General features: G+C 47.4%; 1 protein-coding gene across 1 annotated transcript in view; it reads right to left on the reverse strand.

The window, feature by feature from the left end:
- Positions 1-9,908, reverse strand: part of NPTX2 (neuronal pentraxin 2) — a 41,339-nt gene extending 31,431 nt beyond the window's left edge. The window contains exon 1 of the mRNA XM_085629002.1: positions 8,999-9,908. Coding sequence (XP_085485128.1) covers positions 8,999-9,442 — 444 coding nt within the window. The 5' untranslated portion in view covers positions 9,443-9,908. The remainder of the gene's footprint in view (positions 1-8,998) is intronic.
- Between the last annotated feature and the right edge of the window lie 7,722 nt (positions 9,909-17,630).

A 17,630-nucleotide genomic window follows, 5' to 3' on the forward strand; every position in this document is an offset into this window, starting at 1 on the left:
AGCAAGAAGGATGCCGCTCCCAGCCCCATCACAACACTAAGCAAGCAGGATCCCTCCCCCAGCCCCATCACAACGCTAAGCAAGCAGGATGCCTCTCTCAGACCCATCACAACACTGAGCAAGCAGGATCCCTCCCCCAGACCCATTACAACACTAAGCAAGAAGGATGCCGCTCCCAGCACCAGCACAACGCTAAGCAAGCAGGATGTCTCCCCCTGATCCATCACAACACTAAGCAAGCAGGATCCCTCCCCCAGACCCATCACAACACCAAGCAAGCTCAGCTTCATATTTGTCTACCATTGGATGATCTGAGTGAAGACGGGGGAGGCAAGTGCCAGTGCTAATCTTCCACCATGCTGTCTGCTAAACCATTCTGCTTCTGGTCTGGCATTGGTGTGGCCAGGTATAGATCTATATGTATATGTAGATTTACGTTTAGATTTAGATGTAGTTTTTGGTATAGATTTAGAGTTAGACTTAGTTGTGAATGTATATTTTGATTTAGATTTAGATGTAGATGTAGATGTAGGTTTAGATTTAGATTTACATTTAGATGTGGATGTAGATTTAGATTTAAATGTAGGTTTAAATTTAGATTGAAATTTAGATTTAGATGTGGATGTAGATTTAGGTGTAGGTTTAGATTTAGATTTAAATTTAGATTTAGATGAGGATGTAGATTTTGATTTAGATTTAAATTTAGATTTAGATGTGGATGTAGATTTAGATTTAAACGTAGGTTTAAATTTAGATTTAAATTTAGATGTGGATGTGGATGTAGATTTAGATTTAAACGTAGGTTTAAATTTAGATTTAAATTTAGATTTAGATGTGGATGTAGATTTAGGCATAGGTTTAGATTTAGATTTAAATTTAGATGTGGATGTAGGTTTAGATTTAGATTTAAATTTAGATTTAGATGTGGATGTAGATTTTGATTTTGATTTAGCTTTAAATTTAGATTTAGATTTAGAATCAAAGCCAAAGCAAGTAGTAGCAGTTGAACATGGCGGTCATGTGAGTAACTAGTCCTTTCAAGGTCTTTCATTGAATTCTGAAACTTGTTAGTTTTCTATAATAAATGCTGGACTACAAAAAAACAGAATCCAAAGGAAAATCAACATTAGACAAGCTACTTAAATCAGATGTGGAACAACTCAGGATCAAATCTCCTACGTATAAATGTGAAAACTGCATATTTGAAATAAATACCTAAATGTTGGGTATATATTGCTAATTCTATAATACTGTGCACAATATGGATCAATTGAGCTTATACATAGCAATGTGGCAGACATCCGAGCTATGTCAGAGAAAGGAACAGAGCCATATAAGCAGACCCAGCAGTAACATTTGGCAGCACCAGCAGAAGGTGGTTGGGGGCTTATTGAGAAAAGCTGTGGGCCCTGGCTTTCTTTCACAAATGAAGATATCTTCTGTGTTTACACGCACACATAAATTAATACAAAAATTGAGTGTATGTGTGTGTGTGTGTGTGTGTGTGTTTATTTTGTATGTATGATGCATAAAAGGTATAATTTATGTTATGGTTCCAAAATCCCTCAAAGCTTCTGATAAAGGACATTAACCCCTCATGGTTCACTGGATTGTAGATGTCATCAAATGGGTCCATAAATGTGGCCAGAACTCCCAATTTTATTATTGAACCATGATATATGTCAACCTTTACATATTTCCCATATCATAAACTTTTGTGTGCCATTAAAATGTGGCTTTTTTGTATTTCAACCAGAAAATTGTTAGCCCTAAGTTGTAAGCTAAGTACGTCAGTGCATTGCTTGATTATTTGCCGGCATAAGAATGGTGAAAAAAACTTTATGTTAGTAGGCAGAGTTTTAGTGAAGGTTTTTTGCTGTATTCGAATCATATTTTATCCACAAAAGTGTGGATCTTACATGAGCTATCCCCAGTGTTCAGCCAAGAAGGGACTGCTGACTGCAATGAATATTAAATTCCGTTTAACTTTCAGAGAAACTTGCTTAAGCAAAGTACATTGATTTAGCAAGAAACAGTGCACATTTTATTCAAAAGCATTATCGTTTGCAGAGACTAATGACTGGTGAAAGGAAAAGAGGAGATATGCGTTGCTTTCTAAGCTTCCCATTGGTTTCAATTCCTCCTTCACAAGTGTAACGAATTTCTTGAGAATTTCGGAGGACAATTCACCCCTCTGAGGTAGTTCCCATGAATTATGGGGTTGATGCCACTGTTGCTTGAGCAGTAACACCTGGATTATTGGCTCAAGGTATGCCAGCTACTGTTCTGGTAGGTAACAACCATCTTCTTTCACCTCATTTCTCTAGTGAAGGCAAAAATTATGGAAAATTTCCACAGGAAAAAATAGCAGAAAAACTAAATACTGCAATATATGTTGACTAACGTAAAGCGAGATTGTTATGTTTTTTAAAAGTTAATCGCTGTGTTTCATGGTGTTTCCTGGTGAACATTTGAATGCCCACTTGGCGCAGCGTTTGCGTCATTGCTTGTGCATAGATTTCAAGTTAAAATCATTCAATCAGGGGCTGCTTCGTGTAAATTGCCTTCCGAAGCTTATGGGACGTACTGTGTGCAACAAAAAGACATGTCACAACTTGTTGAGACACGCGGTGTGTAAATGGTGGCCCGTTCCCCTTCTGCTTTCAGTTGAAAACAATCTCTCGCCCGGTTGCCTTGAAACAAAGCACCAAGGAAGCAAAGAGCGACTGGTCACGGCACGCGTTACTCTAAGTGAAAGTGTGCGCCCAGGCCGGCCACGCGCCGGTGGCCGCGTGGCGAAGGGGCGCTGCAGCGCCCCATGAGGCGAGACTGAAAGAGGAGCACTGCCTGTGCCTGCAGTAGCACTGCGCGAGGATCTGTGGCGCCGGCGTCACGTGTCTAATCATTACTAATACCCCTGGCTGGGAGAGGAGGGGGCGGGGCACATTAAGCCGCTTCATTTGACATTCCCCAAGCCTGGCGAGGTCTTTCGCTTTTGTACTGTGTGGTGAGGGACCTCTGGTTATAACCTGAAACGACCCCGCCCATTACAAAAGCAGTGTAAGGCGGCCCGGCCGCTCAGTGCGTCAGAGGGTCTGCCGCGCCCCTTCAGAAAGCAATTGCGTTAAATATTCTGGCAACTGCACTGTATTGTAATTGGAGTTTTGTTCGCTTGTTTCTCTTGGTGAATGTTACTTTACGTACCTTACGTTATGGTGCGACACGTTGTGCTGTGGCGTGTTGTAGGGTGTTATAGTGTGTTATGACATGGTACGAAGTTCATCCATGCATTGCACTGTCACGCTGTGTCATGACGCGGTATGCTATAACATGGTACGGTGTGCGATATTATAGCAGTTCATGGTTACAGCATGAATTAGGTCATATTTTACAGTGAGCCCTGTTAGATTAGGTTATGGTGCATTGTGAGGTGCATAGTCTGTTGTGTTCCTTGAGGTTAGAAAGCAAAAGACACACAATTGATGGACGGAATGCAGTACAAATCAAAACATTCACCCCCAGTCAAGAAATCTGGGTTAAATCCATCATTCTTTTGCTCACCATGCCATAACAGTTTAGACCTGACCATATGCAAATCAGTCTTGACCCTGTGCCTCATGGGAACAGTCCAGCCTGAACTGCCAAGCCAGGTCCTCCCTGGACCGGAAACAAGCATCCTAGGACCGGTGTCGGGGTTTCACCCCTCTTCAGCCAGGATAGCTTGATTCCAGTGGCACAGTGAGCCCAGGTCCCACGTCTGGGCATACCTGGCACACTTAGGGCGAGAAAGCAAAAGACACACAATTGATGGACGGAATGCAGAACAAATCAAAACATTCACACCCAGTCAAGAGATCTGGGTTAAAACCATCATTCTTTTGCTCACCATGCCATGCCACCCCAGTTTAGACCTGGCCATATGCAAATCCACGTCGGGGCATACCTGGCACACTTGAGGTTATGGCATTTTTAATGTTGTGCCCTGTTATTCTATCGCACCACATTCTATCTGCTTATGCTGTATCAACCTATGTAGGCTACTAGCGTGTGTGCGTATGTTAATTGTACTCATGCTATCTTATGTAACTTGTGAAGTTCGTGTATGCCTGTTGGCACAGCCTCCATATGTTGTGCGGATCCTAATCGCCACTCCAGTAAAAGTTTAACAACTAGCATACATATATCCGAAAATATATTTCACACATACTTGTACGTATCCGTTGGCATGAGAGATGTGTAGGTCTTATCAAATCCGCAAATCTAAAGCAGAGCAATGGTCGGCTTTAAAACGGTTGTAATGGCTTCTAAGCGCTTAAAAGCCGCCTAGCTGTAAATCGGAACCAGGACCTCTCACCCAGCATTGCCGCCGCAGGCCCACTGCTGAAGACATTGTGTCCACTTGTATCCAGTCAACACAGCATTTTAAAGCTCAGTGTCATGGGGGAGGACAGGGGCCTGCTGACTTCTGATTAAAACTCTGCATTGCATAATCTAGTCACAAGCTGGGGCCTCACACTGGTGTTGAGGCGCTTTAAAAAAAATCGTGACGTGACGCTGTCGAAAGTACCATGGCCTCGGGATGGTCGAAGTGTTTCAACGTATGGGTCTCAAGACTCGTGCCCTTATCAAGATATGATATTTGCCAGTCTTGATTTCTCGCTCCTAAAGCTCGCCTCTAATGTTCTTCCAAATCTTAGGCGAGGGATGTAATGAATGGACTCACGTGACTGGGAGGAGTTTAATCATTTTAGCCCATGACGTCATTGCTGCGCTCATGGAAAATAAAGTGCATGTTCTTGATTTTTCGAAAAGAAAGCTTGAGTTGCGGCTCCCTTTCTAGGGGTTAAGGTTTTGAGCTGGCTCTTAGGCTCTTTACGGACTTAGGTGACGTCATCTTCAGTGTGTCTATCTACGTAAATGAAGACTGACAAATAAAGCAAAAGAAGCAGGGCGCGAGAGAGAGAGAGCGAGAAAGAGAGAGACCGCCAGAAAGAGACGTGGAGAGAGCAGGAGGGACAAAGAAACGGAGAGACGGGAATAGAAAGTATTAGCGTCGAGGTGGATAGCGAGAGAGAGAGAGGGACGAAGAAAGGGAATGAAGTGACAGAAGTAAGGGAGCCGCGAGAGAGCCTGGGAGAGACGAGATTGAGAAAGGGAGACCTGGACGAAGAAATTAGAGAGAACAGGCGGGCAGACGCGAGAGAGAGACAGAGAGATGGAGCAGAGAGATGTAAAGGGGCGAAAGAGAGTTTCTGTGAGAGACCAGAAGGGAATGGGGTAAATATGACGCGAAGGAGACCGAGAGAGACAAAGGGGCGTGAGAGCAAAGGGAGGATGAAAGAAAGTGGTGAAATGGAGGGAGGGGTGAAGGAGAGATGCCGTCACATGGGGTGAAAGGAGAAAAAGCTAGAGGGCGACAGACGTAGTGGAAGAACGAGGGAGAGACAGAGAGGGGCAGAAACGCTGCAAAATTATAGATATATATAGAGAGAGGGAAAGTTACGTACATATTGGGAGAGAGGGAGAAAAAGAACGAGAGAGCGAAATAGAGGCAGATAAATAAGTTTAGTGAGGTAAAAGTAAAGCAGCTAGTGTAGAGATTAAATATTTAAAAAGAGAGACGGAGGGAGAGCAAAGGCACTGTAAAATACAACGAAGCACAGACACACAGACGAGATGGACAAATTGAAAGGGCATTAGAGAATGGTAGAGTGAAAAATCGGAAACAAGGGGAGAAGTGAGAGACAGACAGACAGAAGGCTTATTACACATAGAAAAACCGCGGTAGAACGACAGGGAGATAACGCGTGTGTGTGTTAGAACGACAGGGAGATAACGTGTGTGTTTTAGAAAAAGGAGATAACGTGTGTGTGTGTTTGTGTGTGTGTATATATTTTTTGGCCAGTGTGTGTGTGCTTTCTCGGTGTGTGTCATGTTCAACATGTTAATGTCAGTATGTGACTGTCAGTTTGTGTTCACACATCACTGTGTGCTTGTGTGGTGCGTGCATGAGTATATGTAACCTCGAGTGTTGCAAAAGAGGTGATCACCTCCTATTTCATAATTTTTAACAATTTGTCATTTACAATCTACCTGACAGTGTTCTCATTGGTTCTTGTAAATTAGTTAGGGAATTTTTTATTTGAGGATCCCCCTCATAACAGTGAAGGAAACAGGATGTCTTACAATCCACTGGTGCAACACACGTGTAAATAAGTACACATACACCCACAGTACATCTACACCTGGAATACATTAGCACCTTCCATACATTATAAGGATATTGCAACTGACCGAGAGAAAAAACATGTCACGTAAACAGCTTGCTTTAAACATGTTGCTTATCACTTTTCATCTAGTAAAATAGAATAGAAGATAAAGCTACATTTCGTTTTCCCTTTTTCAACAGCATCTTTATTTTATGCTCCCAGTCCAGCTTTGGCAGCAGGCCATGTGACTGAGGCGTCAGAACTCAACAGTCATCAGTTATTATAGTTGAGCATCTACGTCATTAACACCATCTATAATTTCTGTGAAAGGGCTCCCCCTCACATCCAGGGACCCTGGCACCACTGAACCTACTGCACCAATGACTGCGACGTCCCTGAACACACAATGTTTCCCCGACAAGACTATGAAATGCATTTTACCACACCTCTCAGAGCAATTTAGAAAAACAGCAGGCGATGTGTAACATAATTCTCTCCCTCCTGGGTGGCTGGAAGAGCAGCATGAGTAAGGGAGTAGAGTTAATGGCATGTTACATTGCCTCCTGGTGTTTATTTCATACATACCGTATGCTTGCCAGTAGACCATGTACAGTCATGTACCCTCCTATTTGGAGAAGGTGATGGAGTTGTGGTCCACCACTGATAATCTACCCCAAAGAGTGCTCGAACAGAATTTATGACACGTACATCGCCCGAGAGTCACACTTTAACTTCTATATTATAAGGGTTTTATTGCATTTCTGTTTGCATGGTACGTGCCTTTTGCCACCGATTGCATGGAGCTTGTAAAACATCAGAAAACAATAGCCCTGCCTATCACCACCCCTCTTCACGCCTCTAGCAAGGGTGTGTGTTAGAGTGAATGATAAAACCTCTTGAGAAAATGAGCGCATATTGCCGAGCAACAGCCTGGACTCTCAGGGGTGGGGGCCTCATGGGGCGGCCTTGGCTGCGGAGTGTTTCAGCACCGCGGACAGCTACAACCTGAGCTCTGGGGTGCGAGCCTGACAAAGAGGCCTCAAGTGCTAGAAGGGGTTCAGAACCATAGACAGCTTCAGCCTGAACTCTGGGAATGGGAGCCACGTGGGGCGGCTTCAAGTGCAAGGAGTGTTTCAGCACCGCGGACAGCTACAAGCTTTAACTACCAATCCCAGGAAGAGAGACTGAGCCTCAAGTGCAACAAGGGGCTCAGCACCACGGACAGCTACAGACTGGCCTCTACGGGGGTCCAGAGACTCTAGGGACGGCCTCAAGTGCAAGCAGTAGTTCAGCACATCGGACAACTACAGCCGTGACGCTCCCGGACGCCCTCCCACACGAAGCTTCACGCTCCTGCAAAGTTTCCTATTTACCAACGCAGGAGGGGTAGAAAAAACAACACACTAGTTCTAGCCTGAGGGGGGCGGAGACAAACATTCTAATTTAGAGCGGCGTTTGAAGTTAGGCGCCCCAACGGGTGAACGCGCAGACTCGCGGCCGGGCTGTGAGTGGGTTCCTGAGCACCGCACACGCGAAGTGCTGATCCGACAGACACACGCATAAGGACACAGAGTGGAACATTGCAATGTTCCTGCATCATGCCACGCCTGCTTTTAAAGCCCTGGGGGTGTTCCAGATGGTTGCGTCATGTTTAATAATGTGCATCGGAGAAACATGACGGTCTTGCAGTAAGCCATTACAAAGACAAAATCTAGCAAAAATACTTCTCTCATTTAAGTTGTGGACGCAATGCCAATACATGCATTAAAAACCTCCATCCCTCCCCGACACACAAGGCGCACACGTACACACGCACGCGCACATGCTGCCTGTGACCTGCTCCCGCCGCTTCACTACTCAACAGAAAAGCCCTCCACGGCAATAGCGGCCTCTTCTCTCTAAGTGAGCGAGAGAGGGAGTGCGTGAGCATGTGAGGTCAGTGAGTGCAGCGAGTGAGCAGTGGGAGTAAGCGAGAGAATGATTACGGTGGGGGAGTGAGTGCCCTGTCCCTGAGCTAGTGAGTTTGTGGGTGACCGAGAGGGTCAGTGTTACGAGTTAGACTGATAATTTGCCTAAACTGAGAGAGAATGCGGGGGTGGTTGGGTGAGCACAGCGAGAAGTGTGAGTTAGTGAGGGAGGGAGTCTCGTTGAGAGAGTGAGCTTGTGAGAAGTGTGAGCTAGTAAGCTTGTGGCTGAGTGAGTTAGTGGTATCAGATCAGTGAGCGAGACAGTACATGGCGTGAGCGAATGAGAGTGGGTGGGAGCAGCACGAACTAGAAAGAGAGTGAGTTGAGTTTGTGCGAGCGAGAGTGCGAGTGCTATACAAAAACACAAACGCATGCGTGACATTTAATCCCAATATTTAGGTTCTCACGTCTCGCGAAGTTATCTGCACGACTACCACTGCCAATATGCTTGATTCGCACATTACCCTAAAAGTTGTCCTTGGACAGCAGTGTTTGTGGAAGCTGACACCCCGGGGCGGCTGCAGGGGGTCGCTCCTCTTTAAGCGCGCTCCTCCCACGTCCCACACCGGACGTTAAATGGCCCTGCATTCACAAGCATACCTGACACCTCAGCCCAGACACGGTCCTCATTATGCACCCCTAGCCACCTTCACACGGCAGTGAGGGGTCGGACCTCCATTTACACGTACACCCAAGACAAGGGACTCTGGTTCCCCTGTACACGCTCCAGGCGCGGGCGGTGGCCCCTGATCCCCCAAGATCAGGATGAGTGAAGACCCCGGACCCAGCGTCACCAGAGAGAGCACAGAGAGCATCCCTTACCTCCAGGTTCTCCAGCCGGTCCTTCAAGCTCTGCATGGTGCGGCTCAGGTGGTCGATGACCTGGCCAGGGTCCCGGGGCAAGTCGCCCATGGTGTCCTTGGCCGTGCCCTTGCCGTACTCTTTGCGCCAGGTGCCCGGGCTGTGGCGGTCTGCGCTCTCGGACACGCTCTCGCAGCGGGACAGCTTGCTGGTCAGCTCCCGGATGGTCTCTTTCTGGTGCTCGATGGTCTCCTTCTGGTGCAGGATTGTCTCTCGGAGCTGCAGTACGGTGGCCCGCAGGTCCTCCTCCTGCGTGCCCTGCATGGCCATGGTCGGGCACTTGGGGTCGGCGTCGATGGGGATGGAAGTGCACAGGAAGCGGCCCTCAGTGGTCCCCTGGCTCTCCGCCCCTGGGCTCCCGCCCAGGGCGACGAAGCAGAGTACGCCGACTAGAACCACCAGCATGCTGCCCGTTATGAGGGCGCAGATCTGGGAGCGCCTCAGCTTAGACCAGTTGCTTGCCAGATGTTCTTTAAGTTTCTAATTGATGTGCAACGTTTGAACGGCAAATTGCAAAATTTTAAACAATGAAACCCTAAATAAGTGGAACAACCAAGATCAAATCTGCCAGGGCAAGCTCAGCGTCAGAAGATTAGTTTAGAACACCAATAAGTAGGCTAGAATTGTAGTTCTTGTCCTGCATCGATGGGCTTTGCCGTGCTGTTCCAATAAACCAGGTTGAAGCTGGTGAAGAAGGTTGCATGTGCAGCGGGCAGCACCTGGATGGCCGAGGCGCAAGAGAGGCTGAGAGCGCACGCAGCAGGTCCGGTCACTTTTCTTGCCTCTTCTGCTTCTGTGGAGCAGGTGCACTCGCAGGCTCCCGCTCTGAGTCCTGGCGCCTTGGCAGCTTGTGCGAGCAGTGCAGCCTCTCCCTGAGATCCTCCCTCTGCCAGAGCTCCGCGCTCGGGCGCGTCTTAAAGGGCCAGGCGGAAGCAGAGCCCCCTCGCGCTGCTTGACGTCAGTCCCGTCCCAGATGAATGGACGACTCGCCAGGAAGTCCGGATCGATTCTCTTGGCAGTGGGTGTGAGGACAGGATGCCATGTCATTGGCTGGGCCCCGGCTAAGAAGTGCTGGGTGATTTCAAATCATTCTCGAGCTGTGATTCAGAGAGGCTTTTCACTGTCAAAATGTGAGATTGTGAATGAACGGAACACGGAACTACTTAACCCTCTTTCACCTCCCACCTTATTATTGCCACACATGTACTCACACGCTCCTCTCCTAACTCACCAGACATTAAATCCAGGGAAGCATGAGTTGTTGCACCAGGGGGTTCTTATCGCCTATGCACAACTAGTTATGGGAAGGTTCTGTAAACTTCTAACAATTTCAAACATTTTTGGTGAGGGTTGCACAGGTGGTAGTCTCGCATGTTGGTTGAAGGGAATTCAATTCAAGTGGCTTAAGTTGACAGCTTGAGGGCTCAATGCCACCTGAGGACGTGGCCAAGATGGTGACCAGGTGAGTAATATTTGTTGGAAATTGGGTTACTGGTTTACAATCTCTGTCAGTGTGAAATACAAGCAAACACCAAATTATCCTGTGCTCGAACCTCTGGTAGCTTGGCACTAAAGAAGGCTTAGATTCAACTTGTAATGTATTTTTGCAGCACTTCAAACAGTAATTGATCAATCAATCAGGGTTTTGTAGAGTGTAACTACACACCTGTAAGGGTCTCAAGGTGCTGTTGGGGGTTCTGCTGTTCAGTCGAAGAGCCAGGTCTTGAGGTCCTTCCTGAGTTGAGGCAGAGGTGGTGATTGCCTGAGATGCAAAGGAAGGGAGTCCCAGGTCCTTGCAGTGAGGTAGGAGAAGGATCTTCTTCCAGTGGTAGTCCTGCAGATCAGTGGGATGTTGGCCAGGGCTGATGGGCGGAGCGGAGATGTCTGGTGGGGGTGTGGAAGGAGATGCGGCAGTTGAAGTCTGGCATTGTGGAGGGCTTTGTAGGCGTGCATGAGGAGCTTGTAGGTAATCTTTTTGTTGACTCTGGGCCAGTGGAGGTCTCTCAGGTGGTCAGTGATGTGGCTGCGACAAGAAATGTTCAGGGTGCGTCTGCCAGATAACGTTTAGATGTTTTGCAGCTTTTTTTGGAGTTTGTTTGTGGTGCCAGCATAGAGTGCATTGCCATAGTGGAGTCTGCTGCTGATGAGTGGGTGGGTGACTGTTTTCCTTGTCTTGGTGGGGATCCACTTGAACATCTTTTGGGGCAGGCAGAGCGTGTGGAAGCAGGAGGATGAGAAGGGGTTAATCTGGTGGTTCATTGGGAGTGAGGAGGCCAGGATGATGCCAATGTTTTTTGCGTGGTCTGTGGGTGTGGGGGGGGGTGCAGAGCGCTGCAGGCCACTAGGAGTCATCCCAGGTGGAGGGGTTGGGGTTCAGGATGAGAACTTTGGTCTGGTCTGAGTTGAGCTTGAGGCAGAAGTTCTTCATCCAGTTGGCTACTGCCTTCATTCCACTAAGTTGTTCTTGGCAGTTGAGGGTTTGTCGGAGAGGGAGAGGATCAACTTAGTGTTGTCAGTGTAGGAGACGATGCTGAGTCCGTGGTTTCTGATGATGGTTGCAAGTGGGGCCATGTAGATGTTGAAGAGGATGGGGCTCAGGGAGGAACCCTCTGGCACTCTGCAGCTGATTTCTCTAGGTTCTGAGAGAAAAGTTAGAAGTCTAGCTCTCTGTTTGGCCGATGAGGAAGGAGCAGATCCAGTCGAGGGCTTTGTTGCTGACTCCAGTGTCATGGAGTCAAGCGCAGGGGCTGTCGTGGGAGACAGTGTCAAAAGCGCTTGAGAGGTCCAGGAGGATGAGGTCTGTGGTTTTGCCTCTGTCGGGGAGGATGCGTATGTCGTCTGTGGGGGTGAGGAGAGTGGTCTTGTGCTGTGGCTACTTCTGAATCCTGATTGGAAGAGGTCCAGGAGGTTGCTTGATTTGATGAACTCAGAGAGTTGGGTGTTGATGGCCTTCTCAATGACTTTGGCTGGGAAGGGGAGAGCAGGGAGATGGGAGATGGGTCTGTAGTTCTTGAGGTCTGTCCGGTCAGCAGGTGGTGCCTTAAGTAAGGGATTGGGCTCGGCGTGTCTCTAGTCTTCAGGGAAGGTGGAGGATTCAATGGAGCAGTTGATTGTGCGGCAGAGTTCAGGTGCAATGGAGGCGCTGGCTTTGTTGAATATGTAGTGGGGGCAAGGGTTTGAGGCGGCTCTGGAGTGCATGCTTTCATGAACTTGAGGGTATCGCCGATGGTGAGGGAGGTCCAGTTGAGTAGGGTCTGCTGGGGTGTGGGTCCATTAAGTGCAGTGGTTTTGTTTGGGGTCAGTGGGTTTTGGTTAGTGAACCTGTCGCAGATCGACTTGATCTTGGGGTGGAAGAAGGTGGCGAGGTTGTCGCAGAGGTCTTGGGAGGGGCGATGTCTGTCGTCTCCGTGCCGGGTTTGGGGAACTCTTTGACCATAGTGAGGAGTAGTTTGTTGTTGTGTGCGTTGGCGTTGATGCGTTCTTGTATGGCCTTTTTCTTAGTTGATTTGATGAGGTGGTGGTGTTCAGTGGCTGCAGTTTTGAAGACTGTGTGGTCTGCCGAGGCCTTGCTGCTTCTCCATCTTTTTTACACCGTCTGCAGGTGCACCTGGACTCTTGAAGGATAGGAGAAAACCAGCTGGCTTTCTTGGAGGCTTGTTTGCCTGAGTGTTTCCTATGGGGGGCCAGTGTGTTGGTACAGTTGGAGATCCTTGAGTGGAGGTTGCGTGCAGAGGTGTTGGTGTTCATGGATGTTGGTGGTGGGGTTGCATTGAGGGTGGTGGTGAGTTAGTTTTCAGTGACCTTGTTCCATCTTCTGCCTGGGTGGTGTTGCTGGTGTGTAGTGGGTTTGGTGAAGAAGTGGACGCAGCGGTGGCCGGTCCACTGTAGTTTGGAGGTGTGGCTCAAGGAAACATTGCTGCTTGCGGAGAAGATAGGGTTAAGTGTGTGTCCTGCTGAGTGGGTTGGAGAGGTGACCAGTTGCTTGAGTCCGATGATGGCAAGGTACTCCAGTAGGGATGATGTGCTGTGGTCATTGAGGTTGTCCAGGCAGTAAATGAGGTCTCCAAGGAGGAAGTAGTCCATGGAGGTGAGAGCGTGATGTGCGATTAAGTTGACTAGAGATTCGCTGAACGGGGATGGGGTCCGGAAGGTCTGTAGATGAGGGAGCCACGGAGGGTAGTGTTCGGGTTGGTTGGATCTGGAAGTGGAGGTGCTCCATGGTGGTCGAGTTGTCTTCGAAGTTGGTTGTGATGCAGAGGGTGTTTTTGTGCATGGCAGTGATGCCTTCTCCTGGTTGGGTCCTTGTGGATGATTTTGAAGCCGTCTGGGATGTAATGGTGATGTCCCGAGCTGAAGTGGCAATCAACCAGGTTTCCACGAGAAAGGTGATGTCAGGGGAGACGGAGTCAAGCAGATCCCAGATCTCCACGGTGTGTTTGTGGAGGGAGCACTCAGAGGAAGAAAAGCAGTGCCGGAGGGGGCCGTTGCTATGGGGGACAAGGAGCAGCAGGTACATGAATAGAAAAGGGCACAAAAAGAGAAAAAGGGAAAAAAGTGAAAGAAAGTGCCAAAAAGCAGAAAAGATGAAAGTAAGGTATAAGAGAGATCAGAGGAAAAAAAGCAGAAATCAGAGAGACAGAGGACAGAGCAGCAGCAGAGCAGAGATGCTCTCCACTGGACTACCAGGATGAGGCGCAGATGGGTTCCTGCGGGTGGAGGAGGGCCTCGAACAGACAGACCTGCAAGGGTTAGGGGCAGCAGCTACCAGGCGGAGCTGTGCAGGAAGGGAAGCAGTTTACTGCCAAGATAATAAAGCGAAAGCACAACACAAGAAAAACCCCACACCAATTTAGAAAATTAGAACAGAATTTAATAAATTATTTGAGATCAAAGCAACAAAAATTCAATCACTAGAACCAGAGACATGTGATTTAAAATATTTATGTAAGTGTAGCGCCAAAAAGCACAAAGTACCGCTTGCAGTTATCTGGTCGTGCGAGAACGAGTGAAAATCATAGGATCAGGCCAACCGCAGGGAGCGCATGTCAGATGCAGGGACCAGGTTAGTCCCTCTGAAATTGTTACCTTCCAAGTCCAGCGCAAAGAGTTCTGTTTGCCGAGTAAGGGGACATGAAGAGCAAGGAAAGTGTTGTGGATTGGCATTGAAGTAGCTTGAACAGAAGGCCAGGCGTTGCAGACGGTTGTCGCAGTAGCACAAAGATCCTGTTGGGCACAGGGGATGGTCATTGCTGGAGTTTCATGTTGATGGTCACTGTGTAATGTCAATGCTAAAGTGCGAAGTGCAGAGCCCGCATTTTTGGGTGTCGCTGGTGGTCGCTGTGACGTGCATTGTTAGGTTCTCCGAAACTTCATTATGGTGGGCCGCGCTGGTGGCAAGCTCTTGGTGCAAATGGGCCTGTTCGCGAAGAGCCCAACACTTTAGGATGTCTCCTTTTGTTGAGGAGAGAGATCAACTGAAGCTACACTAGGGGTCCAGCTCTTGGAGATCAGGAACTCATTCCAGCAGGCAGCAGGCAAGCTGGGCAGTTTCAGCAAGGCCTCTTGAGCTTCTTATGTTCCTGTAGCTCAGAACAGGCGATTAGCTGGCAGATCCCTGGAGTCACTTCAGACTGGGATGAAGGGTGCAGGTCCAGCCTTCCTTCTTAGCAAGCAGGGCACAGACAGGAGAGTGGCAGTCAAGTCAACTCAAAACCTTATTGATTGGTTACTAAAAACCTCTACAATCATCCAATCATTATGTATGTGAGAACAATAGTGTACTACACGCATTGTCCTTCATAGGTCTCATTGTTACAGATTAGTAAATTAGTCCACTAATAAAAATTGGTCATAGAGCAAATTCATTCAAATTTTCTGTAGCAAGATAATGAAAAGAATGTAGTGGGAGCCGCGGTGAAGCAGGATCACTTGGCAGGCTTATAACGGTCTTCTCTGGATTCTCCAGGAAAAAATCCTTGAAAAAGTTTCTAAGCCCCAGCATTTATGGTTAGGCAGGAAGAGTTCAGTCTGACACTTATCTTTGGGGCCCAACGAGCTTAGGGGCACCACTTAGAGTTCAGGACTCACTCTAGTAGAAGTCACCTGCAGGGTGAGGGGCAGGTTTATTTGGAACTGGTTAGCTTAGCTGGGCTCTTCAGGAAGGTGGGCTTATTGTAGCTTTTGTATCCCTGTAGCTTAACAGGAGACCAGTCAACTGACCAATGGAGTACACTTCTTCATCCTGGGTGCCGGTGGGAACAGGTCCAGTTGTAGGTTTCTCCTCACAGGTCACAACTGCAGAGACTGTCCTTCTTCTCTCTTCCACAGGCCCAGAGGTGTTCTGAAAAGGATACTTAGGATGCAACATTTATGCCCTGTGCCAGTCTCTGGGTGGGGGAAACTTCTAGCCACTCGCTAGCCAATGGGGTAAAAGTTCTTAAGAGTGACCCTACTGAATTCTGCAGCACTTTCTGTGAGTTTTGCTGCAAGTTATTGCACACTTCCTCTCTTTACCTAAATAAAACCAAGATGGCAGAAATGTTATTCCCCTGTGCAGAGCTTTCTGTGACTATGATAATCAGCAAGCCCACCCTTGTGGTCACTCCAAATGAGTTCAGTGGTAGCGTCCCCTCCCACTAGCTTTGGAGACAAGATGGTTGTGAAGATAAAAGGAAGACAGGCCTAGGTGTGAGTCACATCTGCCAGTGACAGGGTAGGCATCCTTTGAAGCTCAGGATAACGTTGGGAATAGCCCTAGGCCATCGTGCTCAACAAGGAAAAACATCTCCCCACAGCTAATCCCTTTGTTCACTGGCAATCCATATCTCACCTCGGGAGAGCCATCAAATAGTTATGTGAAATTGATCATTGGCATAAAGGCACATTTGGCTTAGGCAGGAAAATGACAACGTTCTAAAACTGTAAATTTCAAAACAGTAAAATAAAATCCAACTTGATTGTTAATATGGACTTTAAATTACTGTTAAAATTAACCCTGCAATCATTTTTACAGCTGCTCCCAAACTAAACGTAAGCATTATAAGGTGTTATAATGCAACCCAGTGGTACCCTATGGGAAATCCAACCTTTTCATACTGAAAAATGACCTTGGATGTTTTCACTGGCAGAACATGTGAAATATATACTATACATATTCTACTTTTTATATACCATGCTTACTGCCCACCGGGCATGTAGGGCCTCCCTTAAGGGTGACTTATAAAAAAGGAAGGTTTATTTTGCCAGGTCGAATTGGCATTTTCAAAACTGCACACCCAGGCTGCAGAGACAGGCCTGGAGACATGCTTTGCAATTTCACTTTAGTGGTGGAATAATATGTGCGGCAGCCCACTATCGACATTTACCTTATAGGACCTGGGAACACTTTGTATCAAATAATAGGGACTTAAAGGTAAGTTAAATATGGCACTTAGGAGTATAACATTTTCTTTACATGTTTTAAGGGTCAGAGCACATTCACTGGGGCCTGGTTAGTGGTGTCACAGTTCACAGATTTAAAAAAATAGCAGAATCAGTCAAAGAAAAGGAGGTGTGATTATGCCCAAACAAGGTATTTTCTTACATTCCCGCCTTAGATGAAAGGTGCGGAGCAACTCAGATATTACCTTGGCTGTTCATATTATCTAAGTGGAAGAGCCTGGAATAGCCATCTGCATTTGCATGGTAAGTGCCAGACGCTGTTCCACTGTAAAGCCCATACCATCTGAGAGCCCTGTAGTTGTTTTGAACCCTGAAGTGAGTTCCAGACAGGTAGCTTCTCAGCTTCTTCAGTTTTCAAACCACAGTAAAAGCGTCCCTCTTTATGTTACTCCAACGCTGCTCTCTGGGGGGTGGTCACTTGGTAATAAAGCAACTGGTTAAACCTGACCTTCACCATTTAGCTGTGATAACACTGCCTCAACTCCATTTTCAGAAGTATCTGTTTGTCGCATAAACCCCTTGCCAAAATCAGGTACAGGGGTTGTGCACAGTGCTTTCTTCAAGGTGTCAAAGGCCTATTGACACTCATCAATCAAGATTACTTTCTATACCTGCCTCGTTGAAGTCCAATCTGTCAGGGTGGCTACAATCATAGCCTTTGAGAAACCTTCAGTACTAATCTGTCGGACCCAGGAACTCTCTGACCTGAGTCTGAGTTTTAGGAGGTCCCTAAGCCGCGATTGAGAGGCTGCACCAGCTCTGTGGCCCAGGTAAACTACAGACCCCTGCCCTATCTGGAACTTGTTGCCCTTGATAGCCAGGTCTGCCTGCTGCAGCGCCTGAAACACTTCTGTGAGGTTGGTTTATATGAATTGCACCAACGGCTGAGCAAATTTGCACTGGTGAGCTAGCAGTTGTGAACCGTAATTTGCTCTGAACGTTGTGTGCAAAATTATGTTTGCAGTAACTGATCAATGTAGGACCAATATTTGCACCGACTTGCACCATCTGAAATACCATTTAAACAGGTCCATTAATGCAAACGCTAATGCAAAATTGTTCTATCGTCCTCTCAGAACCTTTCAATCACCAGTGCAAAGCATGTAATCCTGCACCAGTTCACAAATTCGAGTCTTGACAAAGCCAACTCGGT

This window comes from Triturus cristatus, chromosome 10, assembly GCF_964204655.1.
Source record: "Triturus cristatus chromosome 10, aTriCri1.1, whole genome shotgun sequence".
Taxonomy (NCBI): domain Eukaryota; kingdom Metazoa; phylum Chordata; class Amphibia; order Caudata; family Salamandridae; genus Triturus; species Triturus cristatus.